At 40.5% G+C, this 25,911-nt stretch overlaps 1 protein-coding gene across 2 annotated transcripts; it reads right to left on the bottom strand.

The window, feature by feature from the left end:
- Positions 1–65: 65 nt before the first annotated feature.
- LOC137195718 (serine/threonine-protein kinase TAO1-like) lies at positions 66–24,272 on the bottom strand. 2 transcript variants are annotated; one of them, XM_067608299.1, is made up of 21 exons: positions 23,694–24,272; positions 14,018–14,276; positions 13,451–13,522; positions 11,960–12,061; positions 11,823–11,868; positions 11,629–11,725; positions 11,403–11,516; positions 10,849–10,940; positions 10,508–10,601; positions 9,544–9,625; positions 8,446–8,613; positions 8,002–8,208; positions 7,697–7,831; positions 7,335–7,571; positions 6,982–7,110; positions 6,807–6,890; positions 6,471–6,590; positions 6,121–6,360; positions 5,789–6,001; positions 4,782–4,964; positions 66–4,242 (listed from the first exon to the last, which is right to left on the bottom strand). In XM_067608299.1, exons 2-21 carry the CDS (start codon positions 14,147–14,149, stop codon positions 3,742–3,744), a joined length of 3,048 nt encoding a protein of 1,015 aa, XP_067464400.1. In that variant the 5' UTR covers positions 14,150–14,276; positions 23,694–24,272; the 3' UTR covers positions 66–3,741. The 2 variants fall into 2 exon arrangements, with proteins under 2 accessions (XP_067464400.1, XP_067464401.1); XM_067608300.1 differs by lacking the exon at positions 23,694–24,272 and adding an exon at positions 23,140–23,254.
- Between the last annotated feature and the right edge of the window lie 1,639 nt (positions 24,273–25,911).

Below are 25,911 nucleotides of genomic sequence, written 5' to 3'. Positions count from 1 at the left end.
AATATTTAGGATGAAGTTAAGGGTTTCTGTAATGCTTCTCACACACAAATCACCATGGAACGAAGAAATATTAAAATTACTTTATTACAGATGATTCTTTATCCAGTAGCCCTCTTCCAACAAAAAATAGTAATTACAAACAAAATATTACATTTATCCCCTAAACTTTGTTTCTGAATTTCTTTTATACATTTTAAATCACTTTGTCATCTGTAAGGAATAGCTTTTCTCTTCTGCTTTGCAACATTCAGCTTTTTGCACAATCTATACAATTTAATACAGTTTAATACAGGTCTCTGGACCAGGGAGAATAAAACAGCAAGATCCACCAAATGACAGGAGAGATAAAAGGAATACTGATAAACAGACTGTACAGAGACGTAACCCTGCCTCCCGCTTTCTGTCAGCCAATGGCAGCCATCCCTCAGCACGCTGAGGGTGATCACAGTAGACTCTTTAATCTGGTCAATCACTTGTGCAATCAGTGCAAATGATCCAGTTCAGTGACCAAGGTCTAAAGCTAGACTCTGCCCCGACTGCCTCGCAAAAACACCTGGGGTTTCTAGTAAACACAAGAGAAGGACTAAAAATCTGCCACTTGTTTGGCCCTCTGCAGACATCATTTAGAAAATAAAATTACCCTTTCTGGCATTAAAGGAAATAAAACAATAGAGAATTGGAAAAAAGGTTGATAAAAGATGTTGGATACAATGGCATACTGACTGAGGAGAGAAGTGGGACCACCACATTCTGTTTGTTTTTTCCTGTTTTCAGGAATGAGCCAAGAAAAACAATTTATTGTAATTGTAAGTTCTGACTGCTGGGTGGCGAGATTTTAAAAAAAGGCAAATACTTAAGTGCAGAGTGAAAATGCTTTGTGTGTAACCAGAACAAAAGAGGGTTCACCCCACAAAACCTCTAAGTTTTGCAGCTCAAATAACAGATACATTTTCATTGTCTTGTGCAACAATTTTGAGACAATTTCAGGTTGTAGAGTACACTAAATATCATTTATGCAGCCAAATATTTTAGAATTCAGCAGTTTTTTCTGATTTTCTACATCTTTAAGAGACAATTCTTTCTTTTTCTATGTTATTATAACCTTGACTTTAGGCCCAAAAGTCTTCTAAAAACCATGAAAAACCTAAATGCTCAGACTGAATCTTCTATAATGGGTATCGTAATGTCAGTAAAATATAGCCAATGCTACAGCAAGGCTAAACCTATCTAGATTTCAAATTATGTGCAAAATCATCCTCATTCAGCATTAAAACAAAACGTTGCCATTTGCTCGAGGCAATCTGACCTAGAGTTGTGTTATCATTCACAACAGAATATCTGTAACAAGTTTCAGAACTCGCAGTTGCAAGTTAAGACAGTGAACAGCCAGCGCCGGTAAATCAAACGTTCATTGGAACGCCGCTGGTCTAAAACCACGTCACTGTGTTCGCATCACAAGAAGTTAATTTGTCTTCACTTTGTCAATTAGATTTCCATATTTTCTAATTCAAAATATACAATATTAACAGGGTTCCTGTACATTCCACCTCTGAAGAATCATAATGCATAAACTCTGCATTTCACCATAAGACTTCCACCTCTATCTCTATAATCCTTTTTTTTTTTTTAATAAATTTATATAATAATACATATATCGGTATATATATTTTTCTTTTCTTTCACTTGGTTGAAGAGCTCTTCCCAAATAGATCGGGGGAGGAGGTTGAGACCACACCAAGGCTCAGGAGGGGAGGAAACGGCGGTGGAGGGAAGCGGGGAGATCGGTGGTCAGAACACGACACTGGGGTTCACGAGGGGTGAGACAGAGCGGGGTGTCAGACCGGGGAAGGTTGCAGGGGCATGGCAGCGGAGATCACAGCATCACCACCCATCCACCCACCGAGACATTCAGCAGTCACCAACCAGCAGAGGGCTCGTGAAGCTCCTCCTCACGCTGCGTGTTCATTCACTTTGATTCTAGACACTTTAAAAAGATCTTTTTTTTTTTTTTTTTTTTTTTTTTTTGAAATCACAAACAACACACAGGGACGATTTTAGGCAACTGTGATGGTTAAAGTTGCCCAAAAAGTTGCCCCCCCGACACAAATACTAAGTTTTTTGAACTTACATTTGCCTGCTGCTGTTGCTCATTTACAGCCAGCTCAGTTAACAACTGATAAGAGCGCTATTTTTCAAAAATTCAGATTTTTTTTTTTTTTTTTTTTACACTTTTATGTCCCACTTTCACAAAATTTACCCTGGTACATGCATTCATCAGCAAAGTGTGTAAAGGGACATACTGTTTGACTAGGAATTTAAATCAAGAAAAAGTATTGTACGTATGTGTGTGTGTGTGTGTGCGTAAATGTGTCTGATTAACATTTTCAGTGGGGATCACAACACCCCCTGGTGAAGCACTACTTGAGTCTTCTTGAGGTAGGCCAACAGGCATGATTGATACGTCAGAGAAAGTTTTCTACTGCATAGTGCGTCGCTTTCACCGACACATTGCCAGATTAGACCAATAAATTACGGCAAACAAGTGAAGACTGAACACCAGTTCTGAAACTATTCAAGTAGAGGTTAGTGCTGCTGAAAACCCATCCCTGTCACGAGGGGCTGTGGACCGCTCAGGCTGTAGTATCCCTCAGTCTGGTCGTCCAACGGGGCAGGTGTGAGTGACGGAGGAGGCCTGTGGAAACCCAAGAGCCGAGCCAATGAGGATGAGCATGCACGAGAAATGACTGCTTTTCTCCTCCGATCCAGCAACACGTGAATAAACTGACTGTCTCTGGCACAATCTCTTTAAATACATAACAATATGTTGGCATAAACAATGACGAATCTGAATCTGCACCTTTACATTTTGGCATCTTTGCGGCATCGCTCACAGTACATAATAACTCTTACACTTGTCAGAGATACCCACTGGTACTCACTTACAACAACCTTTGCACATTCTCTTTTAATATTCCCTCTAGACCTGTTCAACGTGTTCTAAAACTGTCCATCATTCAATCAGTCTTAAGTCAGAGCCCTACATTACCTCCCGCCTTCTGATTTTCCTGTGACTGCACAAAAAGAAATAATCTCTTTAAACTTTCTATCAGTAAGTTGTTTGTCTGTGCTTAAATCTTAAGCTGTGAATGGTTTGCAGGGATTTTATCATTTGCACGAGGACAAAATTCCAAATGTTATTTTAAAAAACTGCCTGCTGAATGTGAAATATTATTGTGCAACCACGATATCAGAGCAATCAGATTTGCCCAAAATCCTTATGGAAAGCATACTGCAAACAACTGCAAATAAACAATACTACTCTGGATCTATGGCAACAGAGACTAAAATGGCAAAAATAAACACATAAAATACCTCTTTAGGCTACAGTAAAAATGACACTATTGCACTGTGGCATACTGTATATGGCGCTCAGCCATCTTGGATTAACGTCGGGGCTTTTGGGTTTCCACAGACTCCTGCTAGCAGTACACTGATGTGAGAGAGCAGTGGTGATGGGAGAGGAACTGGGCTGAGGGAAACCCAGCCTCAGTACTGTGCAGTGTGTTTCAGATGTACTGTGGGAAATAACAACAAGTCTATGTAAAGCATGTGTGGTGCATGCATGGTGTGTGTCTGTCAACAGTGTGACCTCGGTGCACAAGAATTTAATGTTAAGACAAATATTGTGTTGCTTGTTTGTGTGTGTGTGTGTGTGTGTATGTATGTGTGTATGTGTGTTTTCTAGGTGTACGACAGGTGGGATCCGTTGGAGATTTGAGAGGTGATGCTGGCGCTCCTGCTCATGCCCTGTTCATTCCTCCCCCCTGATGACGTCCTCCTCATAGCCTGCGGGCTGTTCCTCACCCCTCCTGCGCCTCCCCCGCTCCCCCTCTGACCCCCTCCTCCGGGGTGGTGGAGGCTCCAGGGTGGCGGGCCCCCAGCCAGCATGGGGTGACCCCAGGGCTGCTGTGAGCTGGAGCCCCCCTGGTGGTGATGACTATGGTGGCCTCCTCCTCCGCCTCCTCCGGGCCAATGGCCTCCTCCCTGAGCCCCCTGGCCTCCGCCACCTCCTCCCCCCCAGCCTCCCTGGGAATCAGGAGCCAGGTTGGTGAGCACCATGTTGCTGAAGCCCAGCCGCATGGACTCCGAGTCAAAAGCCTCAATCTCTCGGGCCTGGCGCTCCAGCAGGGAGCGGATTCGCTCCAAGCGCTCGTTCTGCAGGGCGAGCATTTCCTCCTCAATCTGGGGAGATAAAGACAGTGGACAAGTGAGTGCAAAATAAATGATAAATGTGCACACAACAATTTGTCTGTTTGAAAAAACAGCTGGTTCTTCAGTTCTAGGTTGAAAAAAAATAAAATAAAAAACTGACCCAGATTTTTTATATTCCTGAGAAAGATAATGAATCATGTTTTTCTCCGAAATAATAAAAAGTATAATAAATAGAAAAACTACATAGATTTAGAAAAAAACAAAACAAATATTTGTAACAAAGACATTTACAACTTACGTACTGAGATATTATGTGCAAATGATCTTAAAACACACGTAGAAACAAGGTCCATTCAAGGGGAAAAGACTAAGAAAACTAAGGACGGGCTGAATCATCTTTAGCTTAAAGACACAGTACATGATTGTCAACACATGGTAGTCCCATGACAAAAATTCAAAAGCACAGCACAGCTTTGGTGTTTACTATCAATCCCATATTTACTGACAGGACTTGTAATACACATCCTGACAACAGACAACACTCGGCAAAACTCCAGGGACTTTCTTACTTTCTGCTCCAGCAGAGCCCTCCGCAGTGAGACCCTCTGCTCCAGCTCCCTCCTCTCCTTGTCGTGCTGAGCGTCTGTTTGCATCTTGATCTTGCTCTGGTAGGCGTTGAGCAGCTCCAGCTCCTGCTGCAGCTGCATCCTCAGAACTTGACACTCCCCCTCTTGAGCCTCGTCTAACCGCAGCTGAGGGCAGGTGAGTCAAAGAGAGACATAAAGAGAGAAAGATACAAAGTCTGTCTGTCGAAGCACCGTGATGTTTGTTTTTGCCCGGATGACGTTAATACAGAATAATTAATTTTCATTCCTCATAATGCTGGACTCAATAATGCTGCATCTGAATTAGAACACAATACATGTACTAATATTTGCCTTGAAAGTATACATGCGTCACGTTTTTAACAAATAGAGAAACAAATACAAAAAATGTTCCATTACAACAGAAAACAATAAGTGTAAGAGCCCTTCCACGAATCAAGGATTTTTAATGATGTCTGAGGACTTCATTTGTTAAATTCAAGAACTTTAAATGTCAAGACAGGAAAAATATTTACCGTACACACTGACCAAAATGTGTCTGTAGTAAGTATTGAGTACTGGAAGTGTACAAAAAAAATTGGTTGCATTCTTGGTGTTGTTCACATGTTCTTAAATGAGACATTGCCTGATTTATATAATAATTTTGCTAATTTTAAAACTGTATTTTATTGTGAAGTTCTTTTACAGCTGCTGGAGACAAAGACACATAAACATTGCTCCATTTGAGAAGTTTGACTTCTATTGTTAAAAGTTTATATAATAAGGTTTTTCAGGAAAACATTTTTAAATTCCCATAATTTGAGGTAATGAAAATGTATTGTTTTGGTATCGATACTGATACTCAGGTGTGATGTTTCCACCAGTATTACACATTTTCAAATGATTCCCTGTGATGAAACTAAATATGGACATTTTCATATCAATGTTTCATATACTCCCAGACTCCTTAGACCTTTTCTTCAGGTACTCACAGCCTGTGTGGAGAGCATTTCATTGATGGAGTGGTCGTACTGCTCAGCCAGGATGGCCAGCTTCCTGGTCTGCTCCTCCTTCAGCCTCTTGAGCACAGCCTTGTGATCAGACTTGGGCGTGGTCTCCAGCAGGTGGTTCCTGAGGGCCTTGTACTGCCTGGTCTGAGTTTTACAAGTCTCCTGGAACTGCTTCTTAATCTGAAGCTCCTTAGACTGAAGAAGACAGAAGATGTTGAGCAAAGGAACTTAACCACTGGAAGTGTCCTCATTGTTTTAAAGCAAAGTTTAAAATTACAGAAATACAACAATTAACTCTCCATGAGTTTTTATACCTTGAGGCTCTTGGGCTGCTGTCGGACCTCCATGACATGCTTGCGCCTCAGCTCCCGCTCCCTCCTCTTATTGTATTCCAGCTGGTTGGTGAGCTCTGTCTGGTGTTGGGTTCGTATCAGCTCTGCTCGCGCCTTCTGGATGGTCCCCAGGTGCCGGAACTCCAGCTCCTGCATCGACTCGTGATGCCTGAGTAGCATGGCGTGCTCCAGGTCCTTCTGTGTCTGCCGTTTGTTCAGCTCCTGAAAAAAAAAGAAGGGAAAAGGCAGGTGAGAGTGGTCAAATGAATAAAAAATTAATGAAAAAGTCAGAGTGGGTGGTGGTAGCTGGTACTCCTTATGTGTGTGAGTACCTCTCTGGCCAGATCCTGCTCGACATTGTGTCTGGCAATGAGGATCCTGCGTTTGAACCGCCGACACTCTAGTTCCAGGTACTGCCTCTGTCTCCTCAGCAGGTTGGCCTCCTCCTCCGCCTGGTAATGGACATCATGTTGCATTATGATAATTTACTGTATACCTCACACAGAATCCTCAAGATGACTTGGGAGATTAAGTTTACGGACACTGATCTCAGAAGCTAAGCGGGGTCAGGCCTGGTTAGGGTTAGGGAATGCATAAATTCGTTGCCATGTTTGTATAAAATCATCACTTGGTCTTGCATGTGTAGATATTATCTGAGAAATCCTGACCTGATAGTGCTGGATGTTCTCTTTCTGCTTGGACAGCCACTCCTGCTTCTCTTTCTTTGGAGTTGACTGGTTCTCGCTCAGCTCCTGCCACACAGTTGTAAACACTGTTTGGACACTGTTTTTGTTGAAAACAAACAATGATGGACAGAATCATCAGTAGGTCATGGTGTGTTACCTCTTTGAGCTGCTCCTTGCGCAGTTTATACTCTCGCTTCTGTGACTCGAGGAAGCTGCTGAGCTCCTTCTTCTGCTGCACCTGGATGTGCTGCTGGAACTTCTTCTCATCGTTGGTAAACGTCTTCAGCTACACCAAAAGCAGAAATTGATTAAGAGACATAAAAAAAAAAGCACTTGCCTCAGTTGTAGAAACACACTTTAAAACAGGAATAATTGAATATAACCTGTAATCAGATGAGGTATTTAATATAATATGAATGAAAATTAAATGTGCTTTTCATTTGTCACTTTATTTTTCCCTTGAATTAATATTTTGTGTACACGTTTTTCTTTATTCGTGCATCAACGTACGTCTTTTTCCAGGGCCGCCTGGTGTTTTTTCAGCAGCTTCTCCATCTCTTGGGTAAAGTTGTTCCTCTGACTCTCCAGCTCTTTGTCCAGCCTCAACCTGTGCTCATCCATCTCCCCTTTCAGCTTGTTCTCCAGGGCCATCAGGTGCTTCTGATGTTGCCGCCTCATGCGTTTGTATCCTGACATTTGCTCCCGCAGCTCCGAGTCCTGCTCATGTTCCTGCATCTCTCGGGTCACCTGCGAGACGAGGCGAGACGAAGGAGGGAATCGGCTCAGTCCATTCAGATTCGGATTAAAATACAGGAATTTGACTACTTAAGTAAGATGAAAAACATAGAGGGGTAAAGCGAGTGTGTTCTCACGAGTGACGCTGTGCGTATGGTGGCAAAGTGCTCTCTGTTGCGGTAGTGCTTCCTCGGGACCTGAGCTGGCGTTTCCTGGGGCTCAGAGGGTTGACTGCTGGCTGCCTGCTCCCCAGAGAAACTCTCCTCTTCTTCCTGGAGACATGAGACAGCAGTATTAACACATTATTTTCTTACACTATTTAACAGTATACTTACAGAAAGGAAGCATTGGGAGGATTTGGGATGGAGTGAGAATGATTTATAGGATTTAATTAATCTGAAAAAAACAATAACAGAATTCAGATCTGTGTCACTTAACCCACCGGTTTGAGGTGTATGACAGAGCTGTTGGACATGACCGTGTGGTCTCCCTCCATCAGGTCCAGCTCGCTGCGGCTGTCCTGGGCAGCTTCGTTCAGACTGTTGACAGAGCTGCTCTGGGAGCTGGCGCTGATAGACATGCTGGGGATGGACTGATTACTGCCAACGCTGTTCACCGTTCCTGTCCGACCTGCGCCCGGCTCCAGCTCCTGGAGAAAGAGCGGAAAGACGACAGAGGCGAGAGCGAGGGAGAGAGAGAGAAGCCAGAGAGAAAACACGAGAAAGACCAAGAGACACAGACAGACATGCATGCAAATTGATGCATGCTTGGTTATTTTCCCTGGTGGCAAGTGTATTTCTGTGCTCAAAAAAAACAACAACAACACACAAATCTTATTCTAACACTGTCGCTTTAGCTTTGATTTAACATACAAACATCCACACACCTCGTCTCCGTCCTGGGCTTCCGCTGTTGGTCCGTTGTGGGCCTCCTGGAGGAGAATCTTCTTCATCTTGCGGTACTGCAGGTTGTCCAGCTCTCGCACCGCATCCTTGGTCCTCTGAATAAGATCCATCAGCACGGAGTCTGGACGTTCACGCTGCAAAAACGCATGCTGGAGGGGAGGGTGACAGGAAAGAGGATGGAACATCATCAAAAGAGAAGCAAGGGGAATGACCACGAGTTTTCATCCTTTAAAAAAAAAAAAAAGGGAAATTCCCATATTTGTCAGCCTGGCTCTTATTCTCATGTTTCTGTTGTGACTATTGGAAATTATTTGATCACCACATCCGTTAAAGAGACTCTCGGCATATGGAATGCAGCAAAAATGACTTTGACTGGGGAAAAGGGCACAAGCTTCATTCACTTTTTTTTTTAATTTGACAGATATCATCTCAAATGATTATCTTTGACCAGAGCAGACCAAAGTAAACATCAAAAAGCTCAAATTACATTCAAAACAGTCAGTTTTCACCACAGCTTTTCCCATGTTTTAGTGTCATTCTCCGTGCAGATTGCTGGGAAGTTGGGCCAGAACTCCACAACAACACAAGGAGATGCAGTTACAAAGAAAACAGTAACAGTTTCAACTGTGTTTAAGAACAGGTACTTGACATTTATAAAAAAAAAAGAGACTGTGTGCAGCGCTGCCATACCCCAAGGACAACTTCCATTAGCAACAGTGAGTCCATTAGTGGGCTAAGTGACAGCTGCTCAGTTACTTAACAATAGATGCAGAATTCACATCTCTACAGTAATTATGTCTGTGTTCTATCTATAAAACAGAGCTCTGTGTGTGTCCCTGTAGATGTTCTGCTTGTATGTGTGTGTGTGAAAGTGTGTGAGAGTGTGTATAAATCCGGAAGAAGAGGATTAGTGAATCAAAATAGAAGCTTATGGGGACAGAACAGAGCGCAAACATCAGAGAGAGATTTATTACCAGAGGGTTTTTCAATCTCCATCTTAACACACTGACCCTGCTCCCTGTTTCTGTACAGCAGTGTACAATATGTGTGTGTGTGTGTGTGTGTGTGTGTGTACTTACACCCAGCATGTCGTCAGAGTGCGGTCTGTCCTGGGGGATTTTCTGAAGGCAAGAATCGATAAAGTTTCTAAAGTAATCCGTCCTGGAACGAAGATGAGAAGATAAAGGGTCACACGGACGGCCTTTAGCAAATGTCGACATCGTTTTAATTTCAATTTCATCGTCTTAGGTACATAATGCGTTATCATTAACTCCTTAAAAATTCCTCTGAGATTCGCTAAATTTTCAAAAACATTAATGCGGTCTTAAATGCCTTGTCCTTGGTGACCAAAGTGCTGCTTGTTTTCATTCCCCTCATCTAATCATATACTTTTCAGGTAGAATGCCAGGACGGATATGCAATATGCATAATGGAGCCTGGAATACCAAAAAAAAGTTCCTTTATACATAGTAATGGTTTGCCCAGTGTGTGCATAGTGCTTTGAAGATTTCCTCAGACTTCAGACAAGTGTCCACTTTCAGACCTTCTGCTTTGGTCCATACAGGGTACATCTGTACTCATATCTTGACGTTCTTTTGCCCTTTGGTCACACTGTGTGGTGGCGTCTCGGACATCACAAACCAGCATATTTACCATCATTAGAAATCAAGTGTAGCAGTGTCGCACTTGTGGCTGGTGTATTTTCTGAAGTTTTATAGTGGGTTTAAAACTGTACAAGCTTCCAGAATAAAGTCCAATGTCATCTTTGCTTTTCATCTCGCACTGCTGAGACAATCTGTTTTGATTACCATTTATATATGTCAATTAGGGCTGTGCGATATGACGATATGCATTGTGTGATGAGAGAAAAATGTCTATGGGGGGGGGGCTATATCGGGATAGGTATCATTATCAGGATATGAAATGACCTATATCGGGATATGAGATTTTGGTCATATCGCACAGCCCTAATGTCAATAAAAGGTCAACAAGACAAAATACCTGTGAGTGTGTTTGTGTGTGCGTGTGTGTGTGGCACCTCACCATTCACTGGATTGAAGTGTGGGGCTCTCATTCTGCGCTATGTGGTATAAGGCACTCATTGCATTCATGTTAAACAAGGGAGGCTTCCTCTCCGCTGCAACAGAGATGACAACAGTTAATATTTTTAAAGTTAGTATATTTAAAAACACATCAATCTATTTGGCAGTGATAACAAATCCTGGTGGGGTGGGGATATACTTTGGGAACATCTGGATCACAGATTGTACCTTTGATCTATTTTAGGACTAAACTTTATACTATTTTTTTTAAGAAAAATAGTCTTTCTACTGCAGTTATGTTTAAAATGATGATGCAATACACACACATGTACTATAACTTACCTAATTCTATACAGGTGATCCCTAAGGACCAGACATCTACCTTTCCATCATACTGGCCCTCATCCATAGCCAGAATCACCTCTGGGGCCATCCTGTATGGAGGAATAAGATCAAGTTGAGGTGGGAAATAGAGAAAGATAAACGAGGAGATGGTTTAAAGTCAGTTTTAAAACACACAAATAATAAAACAAATAACTGAGACTGTCACAGCCCTGTCTTTAAAGATAAATAAAGGAAAACAGTAACTTCTTTTACTATAAATCTTATAAAACTTAAAGGCACTGAAGGATGATGTGTCTATCCTCAACAAATCACTGCAGCAAAGCATTTGATTATGTCAGCAGGCAGCTTTTCAGTTGTGTGTGTGAATATGCAAGTAGATTAAAATACTTTTTACAGTCAAATCTATTTCATGGATCAATGTTTCTTTAAGAAGACACTCAATTAGAGACCATTCATAACATCAACATTTTTGGCCAGCTGAACATATAACACATGTGCAAAAAAAAACAAAAAAAAACTTTTCAGGTCATTGAGAGAAGATTTTCACTCACCAATATGGCGTTCCCACAAAGGAGTTGGCAGGCGAGGCGATGGAGGCGGAGCCAAAGTCTGCCAGTTTGACCTGCCCAGGCTCAGTCAGCAGGATGTTACCTGCCTTCACATCCCTGAGAGACAGAAAAAAAAAAAAAAAAGTGTATGAGTGAGAGAGCGGAGGGATCTACTGTTAAGAGAAGCTTCTTGAAACAATGTAGGTCTAGTGAATACAAATTTACTCACCTGTGGATCATATTGTGGGAATGAAGGTATGCCAGCCCCTGCAAAGCACCATGTGTAATGGCAGCAATCTCTACTTCTTGTAGAGGTTTTTTATGAACTGATGGAGAGAAAAAAAAAAACAATTTGAACACATAAACATCTCATCTCTTGCGGAAGAGAAATCTGACACAAAACGACGTTTAACAACCGCTCACCTTCTAGCAGATCAGAGGCTGAGCCGAGACAGTACTCCATCACCAGCTACAGGTAGAAACAAAAAACAAAGTATATAATATAGTGTACGTCTCCATACGGTATAAGGTAATTCTGTGCCTGTAAACATGTGACTTACCCATGCTGTGTGCTCACGGAGGTAACAACCTTTGTACTCTATACTGTTGGGGTGCCGGATCCTCTGGAGAAACTTCACTTCCTTTATAATATCCTGCCATTTCTGTTGGGGAAAGAAGAGACTTGGCTTTGAGTTCCTCTCTGCGTTAGAGGTGAGCGCAGAAGATTGTCTTTCAATGTAAACAGGGGTAAGGTGGTTCTCTTCACAGATTATGTGTAATCTGATTATAGCTAATCTGAAATCATGAGCACACCGAACTGTATCGGAAGACGAGAGTTGAAGTGAGCACACGGGAGTGACCTTGTGGAGATGGTGAGTTGTGTGTTTTGTATTACTAGAAGGAAGCTAAAAGTGTAACAGCTTAGCAGTCTAGGAGCAGGAGGTCAATCTCAGTCAGAACTGTAACGATACTCAACAATAACACCGTAGTCCGACAGCTCTTTAATTGGCCTTAAACAACCTGAAATTACCTGAAGACACACAGATTCTGGATGATGGATTCACATGTAGCAAAGTAGTTTGCTTACTGATACAGGATTACTTCAATGAATTCAGCTCGCTCTTTGTTTTTCCTGGCTTTCATGTTTGGGTTTTCACTATTTGTGAATATTTATCAATGATTTCAGCATTCATGATTTGTTGCAAATATTTTTTTTTTTATATGACGTTTCCAAGATGTGATCTAATGTTGGTTTGTGGCACAGAAAGTACAGCATCACATGAAGAGCAGCTACATTGATACAAGTTGTAACAAAGTGCACAAAATTCACGGTTTGATACATAATCAAATAAAAGGATAAAGAATTTCTTTATATTTCATTTAAAAATGACACTTTTGATTGAATTTTCACGCTACAAATTCCAATATCTAGATAAATTATGTTACAGCTGATGATGAAAAAAGACCATGTGAGCATTTCATACATAAGAAAAAAAAGGTTTCTTCCGTTTTACCACAGTCTGTTGCTGAGTAAACACTTGTTGATCCTCCACACATGTATTAAGACATAAAAATACTGTGCTTGCAATAATAATGTGTCTGATGTGTTTTTTTTCGACATATAATTACCACTTTATAATCCTTAAAATGGCATCTACTCTTTCTCCCTCATTAAAAATCCACAATCTGTGAATATGCAAATAATTTTAAAAAAGTTTAACTGCTGGATACAAGATGTCTCCTGCCTCACTAGAAGGTTCATTCTCAGTGTTTGTGCACTAGAGGCTTCAAGTTTCCATATCACACTTGTGCAAGTTGCATACTGGACCAGGACTGGCTTCCACACTAGTTGTGATGTCACAAATCATTGCTTGTAGGCCCGCCTCTTAAACTCAGATTTTCAATGAGTGCAGAGAAATTTTCCACTTTCATCATAGGAATGTGAAAACAGACTTCTAGTGTCAAACTACACTTCTACAGTGTAGAAATGTTTATGGTCAAGTTTGCAAACTATTACATAAATATAATCAATCTCATTTCTGCTACCTCACCTCATTAGACTGTTTCCCACTGTAGGACATCTTTTTAATTGCCACGACCTCATTCGTGCGCACATCCCGTGCCTGGGAAACACAGAATACATCGTCAGTACACAATAACACAGAAACATACAGTACATTTATTTCTTTGTATATTTTCTCACGTTGAGGATGTGGTTTTTTTCAAGACCTTTTGTACTTTTTAAACCACACTATGTGCAGTGTTCATGAACAAAAGTGAGATCAGAAAGCTATGAGTGAGTCATATTGCTCTGCTGTACCTTGCTGCTATTAAACCCCACTATGGACTGGTAAAAATAACTTTGCACAAATCATTTCTGCTCTTTATTTAGGATCAAACAGCTTAAATTTTTTTAACTGTGGGACAAATTCTGGGAGGTTTACTCAGTTGCTAACATTAACTAGCAAGTAAACAGCCTTGAGTTACTGTATTACTCAGAAATTTGCATAACAAAATTGATCAACTCAGCTATGGGACTGTTGAGAATTTAGCTGATCAACTCCCTGATTAACATCTAAGAATTCTTAGAAGTATGTATGAAGATGTAGTTGCCGTACAAAGTAGACGGCGCCAAAGCTGCCATGTCCAATCTCTCGAAGGTCAGAGAAAAGCTTCTCTGGGTCTTCTTTGAAGAAAAGCTCAGCCACCTCCGGATCCTTCAGGCTCCCTGCCCTTACGGAGGAGGGCATCCTGGTTGATGTAGTCCCTTATCACCCACGCAAAGGGGATGGGACTATCTGGGTGCTGAGCTACGCCAAAGCAGCTGAAGATTCATCTGCAGTAATGGATGGGCCTAAGGAACCAGCACATGGGCACCTAGATGGACAGACGGGAGGGGTTGAGGTGAAGGAGAGACAAGGAGACACAGACGGGAGTGTTAGCAAGGACAAGATAAAACACCACAATCCTGCACAGTGTGAAGAAGAGTCTACTTGCTCAGCTGATGTGATTTTGAAGATACCAGTGAGAAAAATCAGTGTCCAAACTTTGAAGGGAGAGGAACTTGCAACACAAATCCACAAGGAAAACTTGATGGACTCAGTAACATTTCATTCAAATCTCTTTTCATCCAGTCCCACCCCCCCAAGTGCTAGACCCTATAGAATATAATCTGCTAATTGCAAAGTCATCACAAGTGAACCAGTTCAGCAATTATAGCAGATCTGTAAGCTACTAGAATGACTGGGCAATGCAATTATACCAGCTCAAGGATTGATTTCATGTCCATGGTTACGAGGTGGCCTAATGTAATGAGGGGTGAGCTCTAACGGACGATCAATTAGAGGGCCTCAGGTCAACCTTTAGTGTGTACTCTAAACTGGATTCATCAATTTTATTTCTAGTTAATGCATGTGGCATGCATGTAATATTAGTTTGTGTATGTGTGCACATGCGAAGTTTGCTGAAAGTATGTGTGTGCAATGCATGTTGTGTATTACACTGCAAATTCTACTATACGCGATTGTGATAATTTCATCACTGGTGCAAGTTCACATGAATTAAAATGAGTGTTTCTAACTTATAAAAGCCTTTCATTGGGTTATATTATAGAAACACTGAAAAAAAAGTCACTTACACAAATGGGGATCATATTAAGTTTCATACAAATTAGCAGCATTTGTCAACATTTTATTTCCTGTATGGTATAGATGACACTGCTCTGATGTTTATCATGTGCCATTTGTTGTCACTGTGTGTCATTTGTGTTATGTTGAAAGAGTTTTGTTATGTTTTTACTGCATCAGCCTTTTTAGGTTGCAATAATTACTGAAATCATTCAGTATTTGGGACTTTTACTGCTGGATGTCTAGAAATGATTTGCAGTTAACATACTTCAGCTTTCAGACGCATCACGTTCTTTGTGAATATACACTTTTAACTGCACGATGCATCTCTGCCCAGGATGAAGACAAAAGGTTCGCCGAGCATAACGAACTCATCTGTCTCATGCGAAATTGTGGCTTGATGTCAAACATGCTAATTGTGTTATGTCATAGACAGATTATATACACATTCACACCTGGAAGCTGCCAGTATGACCACATAATGCAAAAAGAAATGTTGCAATATTAACAAACATATATATTTTAAGTAAACACGTATATCACTATACTGCAAATTTGTACAAAATTAGACCAAATACTTCTAGTGAAGAAAAACTCTTAACACATGTAAATAAAAAAACTTCTCATTTTGTTAGTTTTTGAATAACATTTTGTTTTAAATTATTAATTTAAACAGCAACATCTTGCATTGTTTTAATAGCCCTACAGCCCGGAGATCAAACCAGTGACCACATACCACATACTTGTCTAACCTTGAGGCTACTCTGACCTTGAAAACCTATTCCAGCACCTAACAGCAGCTACACCTAAGAAACACCTCTCATCTAGTTAGGAAGGCAATATGCAGTCTTAAAAAACTACTTCACCTTTTTCAACCTGATCTCCACATCCTGTCTTCAGCCCAACAACCCCCTCCATACCCCGACACAACATGTGTATCATTGCAGATACACACACTGGGTGAACTCATTGCCTCCTTTCAGTTTATCTTCGGGTTGGCAGCACCGCGGCGCTAACCTAGCCAACTGCTGTAGTTATCAGTGCAGCCTGGCAGCCCGCTGTACCAAAACCACACTGCTGGCTGAATGTCACAAGGTTTGTCCTGCTGAAAGCTGTCCAGCTGACTGAGGAAAAAAAAAAAAAAAAAAAAAACACAACACAAGAGCGGAGTTCTTATACCAAAACACACAGCCCTCAAGGACAACAAATACCTTAGTGGAGAGAAGCTAAAAACTGCTGCTGGGAGCAAACTTTAGTAACACTAACAGAGGTCTAGTCTTTTTATGTTGAATTCTAGTGAACAGAGAGTCCTTCAACATTTTGTCTGACTGCTGGCAGCATTATTAGATAGGCATTATAACACAGATTGTTTATTATTATTATTATACATAATTTCACTTTCATATAGGGCTCAAAGAAGCCCTGTAAATCTAAGTTTTACCACAACACAACAAAAGTGCATAAAACATTGTGGATAATCAGGTGTAAGGAGTTGGTGATGTGCACAGTGACTTCAGGCAAGTACTATCTTATTCTTTAAGATGTGCCATTCAGTCTGACTTAATGTAGGAAATGCATAAATTTTCTAGCAAGACAATGAGCTGAACTATATATATATTATGAATATGCCAGACTTGTTGGAGGTTAAAGGAGACCTGGCTTGCATGGCTTTCCATCTATAATGACCAGACTTCACGTCCGCTGAATATCTTTTATAGCATCTGAAAAAAGTGTGAAACTAGGCAAATGTACTGTATGCAAAATCCCACATAATGTCATGAAACTGATGTTAAAAGCAGTGAACCGTGTTCAAGTGTTATGCAACACATGAGACCAAATTCTCATGTGTTTCGTGACAACCTGACTCTCGACACACAAAGTGCCGGTTTTACTGTTTTACCAAACTAAACCACAGGGATGGTGGATGTGAATCATACAATATTTTTAAAAGACATTATGAATTCAAGCTATAAGGTGAATGGAGGACACAGAGACTGTGTGTGTGTGTGTGTGTGTGTGTTTGAGAGAAATCTTTTATCATAAATGTTGAGATTTTGGTAACTTCTGTGTAAAAGACAGAAAAGCTTTGAAGCTGAGTAAAAAAAATCACTGCTGTACTCTAAATGATTGCCCAGCGAAGACAATACAGGCTGTCTCGACCCGCAAAAGTCAGCATGCGAGCAGCAACAACAAAACAATCTTATCAACACTCTGATATCAATGCTTTCTGTACCACAAAAACTTTTCTCCACCTAACATGTGATTGCACTTCCTCATGAATACTTTTCTTGATTCAGCACACACCGATTTCAATCTGCGACCGTGAAATGGATCACAAGCTAGGTCGCTAACAAGCGTACTATCAGATAGTATTTTACTGGCTATTTACTGCAGGCGACATTAGGAGAGCCGTGCGCAGCGTCACCGTGTTGTCAAATCAAAATGTGACACATTAGAACAATTACACTGATCAGATGAAACGTTGGTCGAGACGACTGCCAGCTCCGTATAGCTGTAGTATAATTAATTCCTCTTAATTAAAGCTGTATTCAACGAAAAAAAAAATGTTATTCCTTGTCTCAAAGGCTTTTGCAAATTGCTGTTAGGAAATGACCTCATTTCCCTTTAACAGTTACTGGACTATTTTCTAATAGTTTGTTCTGATAATTAAGTTTTTCTGATGCGAAGACGTTCAGTGGGTTGCTAGAAAATGTCTGTGCTTCTAAAACTACTGTGAGGTTGGGGATTTTTCTTCTGGTGTGGTAAAATTAAATTTTAAATAATTTTATGTTCCTTCCCTGTAAACGGGCTTTGGCAGTGCCAGTCAACAACTGCATGTCTGAAATCACAATTATTTAAAGGCTGTAAGTGGTTCCCAAACTTCACACCCTCCCATATGTGTATTAATTGTACTTTATCAATATTACAGGGATAACTAGTGACACAGGGAGCCAAATAAACTGTTTTAATTCAAATTACATTGTCAAAAACATGAACTGCATGTTTCTTTTAAATAATATCAGTACTTCCCACAGAATTAGATTCTATCTGAGGTGGTAGCTGACTGGGGAGGGGGGGGGGGGGTACATATCATCATTTGTATGTCAACTTAGCCTTTTTAAATGGAAATACGAATAATGAATCTTCACCTATTTGTGTGGATTCTTTTGACACTGTTTTACTGTGCTGTTGATGACAAATGATGATATATAAAAAGGTGGTAAATTAGGGGCACAGATGCAGATTTACAGATACAAATCACTCTGCATTTATTTGTGCATTGTGTTTTACGAGTTACGTAACTTGACATTTGTTTATGAATACTAATGAGACTGTTTTAAACCCATAGAAAAGAAACTAATTCATTGTGACTTGCCAGTTTTTGAGAGGAGTTTGCTGTGATGTTATCTCGACATGAGAGAATGGAAGCTTCATTATTTTATTAGGCTATAAGAGAATTAAACTAGACTAGACTTGGACTGTGTGTATGTTTCTAATGGAGTAGACAATATGTAGGAAGAAAACAAATAAATACAATTGGGTATTTATCTCTCTCTCACACACACACACACACACACACACACACACACACACACGCACCAAATGAAACACAGCACTGAACACAAAGTCACAAGACTGAATCTGGAGGAGATGGACTGGTCGGCAAGACGTGCGCACACACTCGTTATCACAGGGAACAGTGTGTTCAAGAAATGCACCAAAAGTTGTTTTTGCTTTAGTGCTCGAGAAAATGGATTCTCTCTTGATGTATTATGTGAATTGATTTCCTCCGCGCTATAAAATCACCAAGAAGCCTAATGAAGAGGCAACCAATATACAAAGGCTGAGTAGCAAGGGTTGTCACAGAGAGAAGGAGAGAGAGAGAGAGAGAGAGAGAGAGAGAGAGAGAGAAATGGAGATAATAAATAATCAAATACTTTATTGATCCTCCTGGTGAAATTCTCTTAGCTGCACAGGGTCAGCAACAAAAGAGCAACCCTGCTGTCTGGCTGTTGGTCAAAATGCAGAGAATAGAATATATCAGATACGTAAGGTATACAAGAGAAGTTCAGGAAGTGCTGATAAAAACCTTAAAATGCAGCCTGAGACATCCATCCATCCATCCACCAAAAGTTCCTTTACATTTTTGGCTTTTTAAAAACCCATAACAACCACATGACACAGTTTCAATTACTATAATCTAGGATTGGAAAATAAATCGAATTTTATTTTCAGTTACGACTTTGGCCTCTCACGATTATGAAAACAAGATAATTGTGATAAAAAAAAATTATTATTATTGTGCCGCATTCTGTTTCGCAATTATTTGTTATAAATCCAGCGCATCGTGTGTCGGAGCAGCCGGACAGCGCAGTGACAGACAGACAGGCAGAGCGGAGTCTTCCTCACAGCGCCAATGTGTCTGAATCTAACAGTCAAATAATCAGCGGTGGAAACTGACTTATTTAGACATCTACAGGTTACTTTGTCTTAGTTTTAGTCAGACTTTGGTTTCTATTATTTAAGATACGAAGACGCTTCGGTGCGTGTAACGATCTCGTGCTTAATTGTAAAAAGCTGATTAGAAAAGAATTAGATTGGTTACATGGCAGAGAAATCGGTGTTCTCCAGGCAGTAAAATCCACCTGTGGGAACCAGGTTTCTCTAATCCCATACTCCGATTACTCTGATTACAGAAAGCAGGTTTATTGTTCACATGACAGTTAAGAAATCAGCTTTCTAGAGAAAACCGACTGTAACCTTGTTACTCAAGTGCATGTAAACACACTGCAGGATAATATAAGTCAGTGATATCTGTCAAACCTTTTGTTTGTATGTAAGTATGAATGATCATTTTAGTATTGATCACTCTCCACACAACATGCATCTTAACAATCACTACAATAACAATATGATTTCAATTATTGTACTAATGTATTGTACTAATTTATTTTTATATATTAAATATATGTTAAGTAGTTTTCAGTAGGCTGTGGTAGCGCACCACAACATAGTTGATTTTATTTATTTTGATCTGTGATTTGATTATATATTTATATATATATATATATATATATATATATATATATATATATATATATATATATATATATATATATATATATATATATATATATATATAAAATGTATTCATCTCCTTTTTTTACATTTATTTTCTATTTGTTTTTCAGTTGAATTATATTTAAAAGTTCAAGTAAATCGACTGTTAAAAAGACAGGTATTTTAAAAGATCAATAAATACATGATGTTTCCAAAGTCAATGCATAATCGCGATAAATAATCATGAATATATCTCAATATTGACCAAAATAATAGTGATTATGATTTTTGCAATAATCGAGCAGCCCTACTATCATCAGTTATCAACGCTGGTTAGCTACAGTTAACGTTGATAATGGTTCTGATACAACAGTAACACTGGGTTAAATGCAATCCTGAGATGTATAAGAAAGGTTATCATTCCTCCACAAGTAGCCACTATCAACAGATTGTCAGATTAAATATTTTAGAGCTTCTGCACATCAATGGTATGCCCACATACTGTAGGAGTTTTTTGTTATTTTGGCTGATTATACCTCTTCTCATGTATGATATGTACTTGATTGACATCTCCATGACTGTCCTAGTTCTGTTGTACTGTTAGGGCAGTCCAACTTACTCCATTATGAATCTTTCAGATGCACAGAGACAAACTCAGTAAAGCTTCAAGTCAATTTGAAAAGTTGAATCTCACAAACCAAAATAACTGAAACCACCTGTGTGGGTGGACAGGGCCATTAAAACATTATTTTCCTGGACTGTGGGAACTCAAGACTTGGTGGTCATTTTGATTTGCTTTATTTCTCTCTCTCCTTATAAGAAGAACATCTTCACAAGAGGATAATCTCCATTTACAGTGTGTAGTTGCACCCTCATGCTACCTTAAACATAGAAGAATTACACCAATCAGCATCGGATTTGTGCTTGAAACTGCCGCTGTACTCAGTTTAGGTATTAGATTCAATATTTTGAGAGAAAAGGTGAATTTGGTGCTTTATTTTTAAAAACTACCGCAACATCACAGCTGTTCAGAAACAATGTTCATTTCATGACCTACATGTGTGCTGTTGCTCAAATGGCTCATATGCTACGTTTATATCACCCAATATGGAGGGTGGGGTGTCCGTGATCCTGCTTCCCAGACTGATTACAGACTGTGGCTTTCACTGAGTGGAGGAAGTGAAAGCTCTCCAGCTTCCCAACATCAAAAACAACACCATCCCGATTTGCGGTGCTACAGAAGTGATGGCGACAGAGGAGAGGAATAGAGTGACCGGACACTAAGAGGATTTGACCTGTCCCATTTGTCTCAAAGAGCTCCGTTTTCACTCTTCCTGTTGGGATAAATCTCACAACAAACCAAGTTTCCTCTGAACAAGAGACACTTGGGTAAAGAAAAGGGCATAGAGGCATCCAAACATCCAAGTTTACAAAGTCATCCCAGTGGATGCAGTTTGTCATGTCAAATGGAAGCACTACTGGATGCTAAGAGGAACTTGGACTTGAGACAGAATCATTTAGACTGTATAAAACTGGAAATCATCTCCAAAAACATGTACAATTTGAGACTGAACCTAATGAAGATCAAATGACTGAAGTGTTATTGTGCAAATTGTGTTTGTACTGTGTGTGTCCTCTGCCCATCACCTGAGGAAGAACTGTGGATGAGCCCATCCTCCCCTTTAAGCTTCTTGCTCTTAGTCTGACTCATCAAATATGCTATTGGTTTCCAACTGTTCAGCAGACAGCCTCAATCAAGGACCCTGAGTAGATTCTTTGGAACTCCTTTTGAGGAACAAGACTTATACTACAAATTCAATAAATAATAAAATAAACCTATTTTTGAATTGATGCCACTGCCAGTGAAAACCAGAGGACCACTGCCAGATAGAAAGTTTGAGATTCAATATAAAATTTTAAAAACATAGAATAAAAAAATCACTGTAGGATTAAAATCAGTGCTCATACTATGACATAAGTACTTTAAAAAATGTATGGTGGCAGCACTGTAGTGGACCATATACATATAATGAAACCAATCTTGTTCTGCAGTGGCTGACTGTCTCTGACTTGGACTTTAACAAGCAGGGCAGGCTTTGCTCCAGTCTCTAATCCATTTTTCCTGGGAGACACTTAAAGCCATTATGCAGTGTGCCCATATTCAGTACCCCCGATATAACTGACACAAAAGAAAACATGACTTTACCGAGGCCTCTCCTGCATCGAGATGTTCACAGGCAATAACAGCTGCGTACCTCTCATCATCAGCTAGCAGCAAGTCCTTGAAAGTAAAGAGGGGGAGCTGTTCCAGTCTGTGAATGCACTGTTGTTCTGACGAAGCACGTCAGAGACATAAGTGAACAAATGACAGGTGTGCAGATCAGCATAGGTTTACCAAGAACAGAGGAGAGCAGGCACAGGTAGCCAAGCAGAAATCTGTAATAACAACAGCAAGGGGACAAGTTGTACCTGTCTCTCAGATCCAGCCCATAGGCTGCATTTATATCATAGACAGTCTGTTCATCACGGTCTACAGACACCAACAAAATAGGTGGACTGCTCATACTGCAGAGCTTATTTGTCAAAGAGAGCCTGTATATATGGCACATAAAACACAGAGCATGTGTAGGTGTTTGGGTATATCAAGCCTTACACATTAAATCTGACAGATCACTCCAACAGACACGTTTTGAATTGTAATCTTGGTGTCACAACACTGACGTTACGCGTGATTTAACCTTATTGAGAATGTTATGTTAAATCCTTGTGTACCTGATCCACTGTCACGCACAAGTCAAGCGGCGGAGTCACAGATAAGCCAAGCAGAAGAGTGGCTTGCTGAGTGATAGCCAGTGTTACGCAATATCAACACAGAAAACTGAGGAATGCGACTCACGTCAGTGCACAAAAACAGCCATCAGCGGGCGATGGATGCAGGCACACTGAAAAAGCAATGATTTGTCGGTCTCTCCTGGCTGATGCTGCTTGTAAACACAACGCCAGGACTCGTACGTGCGACACTAACAGATAGCGGCTTGACCGATGTCACCTACCGTAACACAGCGAGCTGTTCAGACAGTATGTGACTCATGGTTTGTCCCCGGCAGATAAGCAAACTTCCAAAACAGACACCTCCAAAGCCGAGTTTCACTTGACGTTACAGCCACAGTGGACAAAAACAAAAATGAGGGAGTGGCACTGCTTGCAACGATAGTTGCATAAAGCGGATTAGCAAGCTAACGTAGCTGGCTAACCCCTCTGTAGGTGCGTTAACGTTAAAGCAGGCTGTTCGCATTATTCACAACAAACCAACTCACAATTGTGCTCGATAGCCTTGCGTCCAGGGCATCGATATTATTTGCTGTTGATGTGTTACACTATCAATCAGAACAAAAACACCATTGTGTCCAATAAGGCAGACTAAAATCTGTCGATGCGATAGACCATACAAGTTGTCACAGCAACTTTTGGTTAGCTAACGTTAGCGAATAGCAGCCTGTCTAGCTGGTTAGCTCGCAAGCTAACCAATGTTGCAACCGAGCTCCACTGCAGAAGAAATCTACCCATCGTTAGTTAGCAGAAAGCTAAAAGTTAGCGACATACTCACCTGGTTAATATAAATCCACACGGGTTGAGGAGTGGGTATAAGCGGCTGATTAATCCAGTCACCCTGAACACGGCGGAGAAAAGTGTCTGACGCCAAATCACAGACGAGGCAGTCCGGGGGAAATCAAAGTGTGAATTCGCTAGCTAATAAGTTAGCAATGCTAATACGCTCATCTAACAACTGTACAATCGCCCGAACCCAATACAGACGGTCACGCCGAGTCTGGCTAAATTCTAGCGTTGTTTTGCATTTATCCGACCTGGCTCCAGGAGTAATTTATGTCAAGGCAAGCTGACCTGGCTAACGACTGTCAGGCGTTAACTGTCACAACGAGCTGCCTGCTAACGTCAGGCAGCGGCGAGCAAAGTTTCTCTCCTCGACAGGCAGGCAGTTCCCTAAAAATGGCGGCGAGGAGAATCACCTCCCTTCCACCGTGAGAATCAGGGAGCAGATAAAAAACACAGCCGGAGCTGGACGGTCAGCGGTAATAACTGAGGCTAGAGTACATATGTGGCAGCTTTGGAGAGTCTTGTTGGTTGCTGTCTAGCTGCAGCCTACAGGGTAAATGTTGCCCCCTCCCTTATCTCAGTGTTTGGTGCTGCTGCAAGCACAGGTGTGTGGTCTGGATGGAGAAAGCTTTGCATGCACAACATCAGTCTATTATAGAGCAGGTGAATATTCATAACAAAGTATTGGACATTCCTCTCCCTCTTGTCCCTTCCCTGTGTGTGTTTGACCTTATACACTTTTTGAGTCACTGAGCTCCTAACCTGATTATCAGTTTCAGTCCTAATCTGGCCTCTACTATAAATAGCCCGTCGTTAATTTACAGTGTTAAAAAACACTGTTTTCTATATCCCAGAATTATAGCAGATCTTCTCAGGGTGTCATGAAAGGGGGTCAAAGTCCAACATTTGAGCTAGGACCACACTGTGCAGCTCATCAGCCCCTGTTATGTGGAGAGCAGAGGGTTTTTGTTTTGTTTGGGGTTTTTTTTGTTTTGTTTTGTTTTGTTTTTTTTTACATCAAAACGAGTAAACTAGTAAACAAAAAGCACTCTTGACTATACAATACAGGTTGGAAGTTGACAATTTGTGCACATGCAGTATGCTGTGCCACATATGTTTCCATGTCTGACACTGTCACCTTTTAATCATCTTATGTTTACATAAGCATAAAAAGACAACTTTTGTAGCTGAATGCTGCCTGACAAGCATCAGTCAGAAATATACATTTCTTTGAGATGTTCCAGTTATTACATGACAAACAACTTGATATCAATAAGAATCAGATCCAGGTTTTTTTTTTTTTTTTTTTTTGCCAAATAGGTTTGCACATATAAGGTTTTAGCCTTGGTGTTGTGGTGCATAACAGTCAAAATATACACAAAATTAAGTAATCCTACATAATATAAAAATGAAATGTTGTAAAAATGTATGTAAAATATGAAATGAGAATGAAATGAAATGTACAAAATATTTACCAGGAATGTACAAATAGTGTAAACAATATATGCAGTGTGCAATTAATAATAATAACACTACAAGCCATGTCAGAGCAAACGTGACACCACATTACAGAGGAGGATTACAACTGTAGCTATAATCTGCATTGAGGAAATATAGGATGTAATGCGATGTGTGCATGGCAGCAGAGAGGTTAAAGATGGGCATTCCACAACAGGCTGCAGGCCGAGGGACCAATCAGCTTGCAGGACGGGGCTCGGAGGGCTTTGATTGGTTGCTCGGCAGCCCTGTTGTCATGATGATGGGAGTCAGGTCCTGCCTGTGTGGTCTGTATCCAGGCACAGAAAGTATACTGAAGCAAATGATATGGATGGATAGGATGTAGAACTTTCTGTCCCTGACACACACACACACACACACACACACACACATACACACACACGTGCATGTATAATGTAAATAAATGATTCCCCCTGAGTATCTCCATAGATATTAGGGTTTATTCAAAGACTGAGCATATGTGTAATGATATGTGAATTTGTGCAACTCAAGCTTTCTGAAGATGTACATTCACAGATAGCTGCTTGATGCACAAGAGTGAGTTTTATCATGTAATAGTGATTATTTGGAAGTCTCCAAGCATTTATCTTATGCCATTGGAACTGAGAGTTCTCTATTTAAACCAGCGGTTTAAAAGTTAAACATATATCAGTCTTAAAGGAACCAGAGCAATTTAGTCTTTTGAGGCATAC

Source organism: Thunnus thynnus, chromosome 13 (genome assembly GCF_963924715.1).
Source record: "Thunnus thynnus chromosome 13, fThuThy2.1, whole genome shotgun sequence".
In the NCBI taxonomy this organism is placed as follows: domain Eukaryota; kingdom Metazoa; phylum Chordata; class Actinopteri; order Scombriformes; family Scombridae; genus Thunnus; species Thunnus thynnus.
This window is presented reverse-complemented; position numbering and strand designations above follow the sequence as displayed.

Bases quoted from the DNA above. Each gene is read 5' to 3' on its own strand.
- LOC137195718 (XM_067608299.1), bottom strand. From the start codon at position 14,149: ATGCCCTCCTCCGTAAGGGCAGGGAGCCTGAAGGATCCGGAGGTGGCT. The intron at 10,941-11,402 runs GTGAGTGAAAAT...TCCTCCATACAG, and splicing joins TTTGTGGGAACGCCATATTG to GATGGCCCCAGAGGTGATTC. The intron at 6,891-6,981 runs GTAACACACCAT...ACTGTGTGGCAG, and splicing joins GCAAGGAGCAGCTCAAAGAG to GAGCTGAGCGAGAACCAGTC.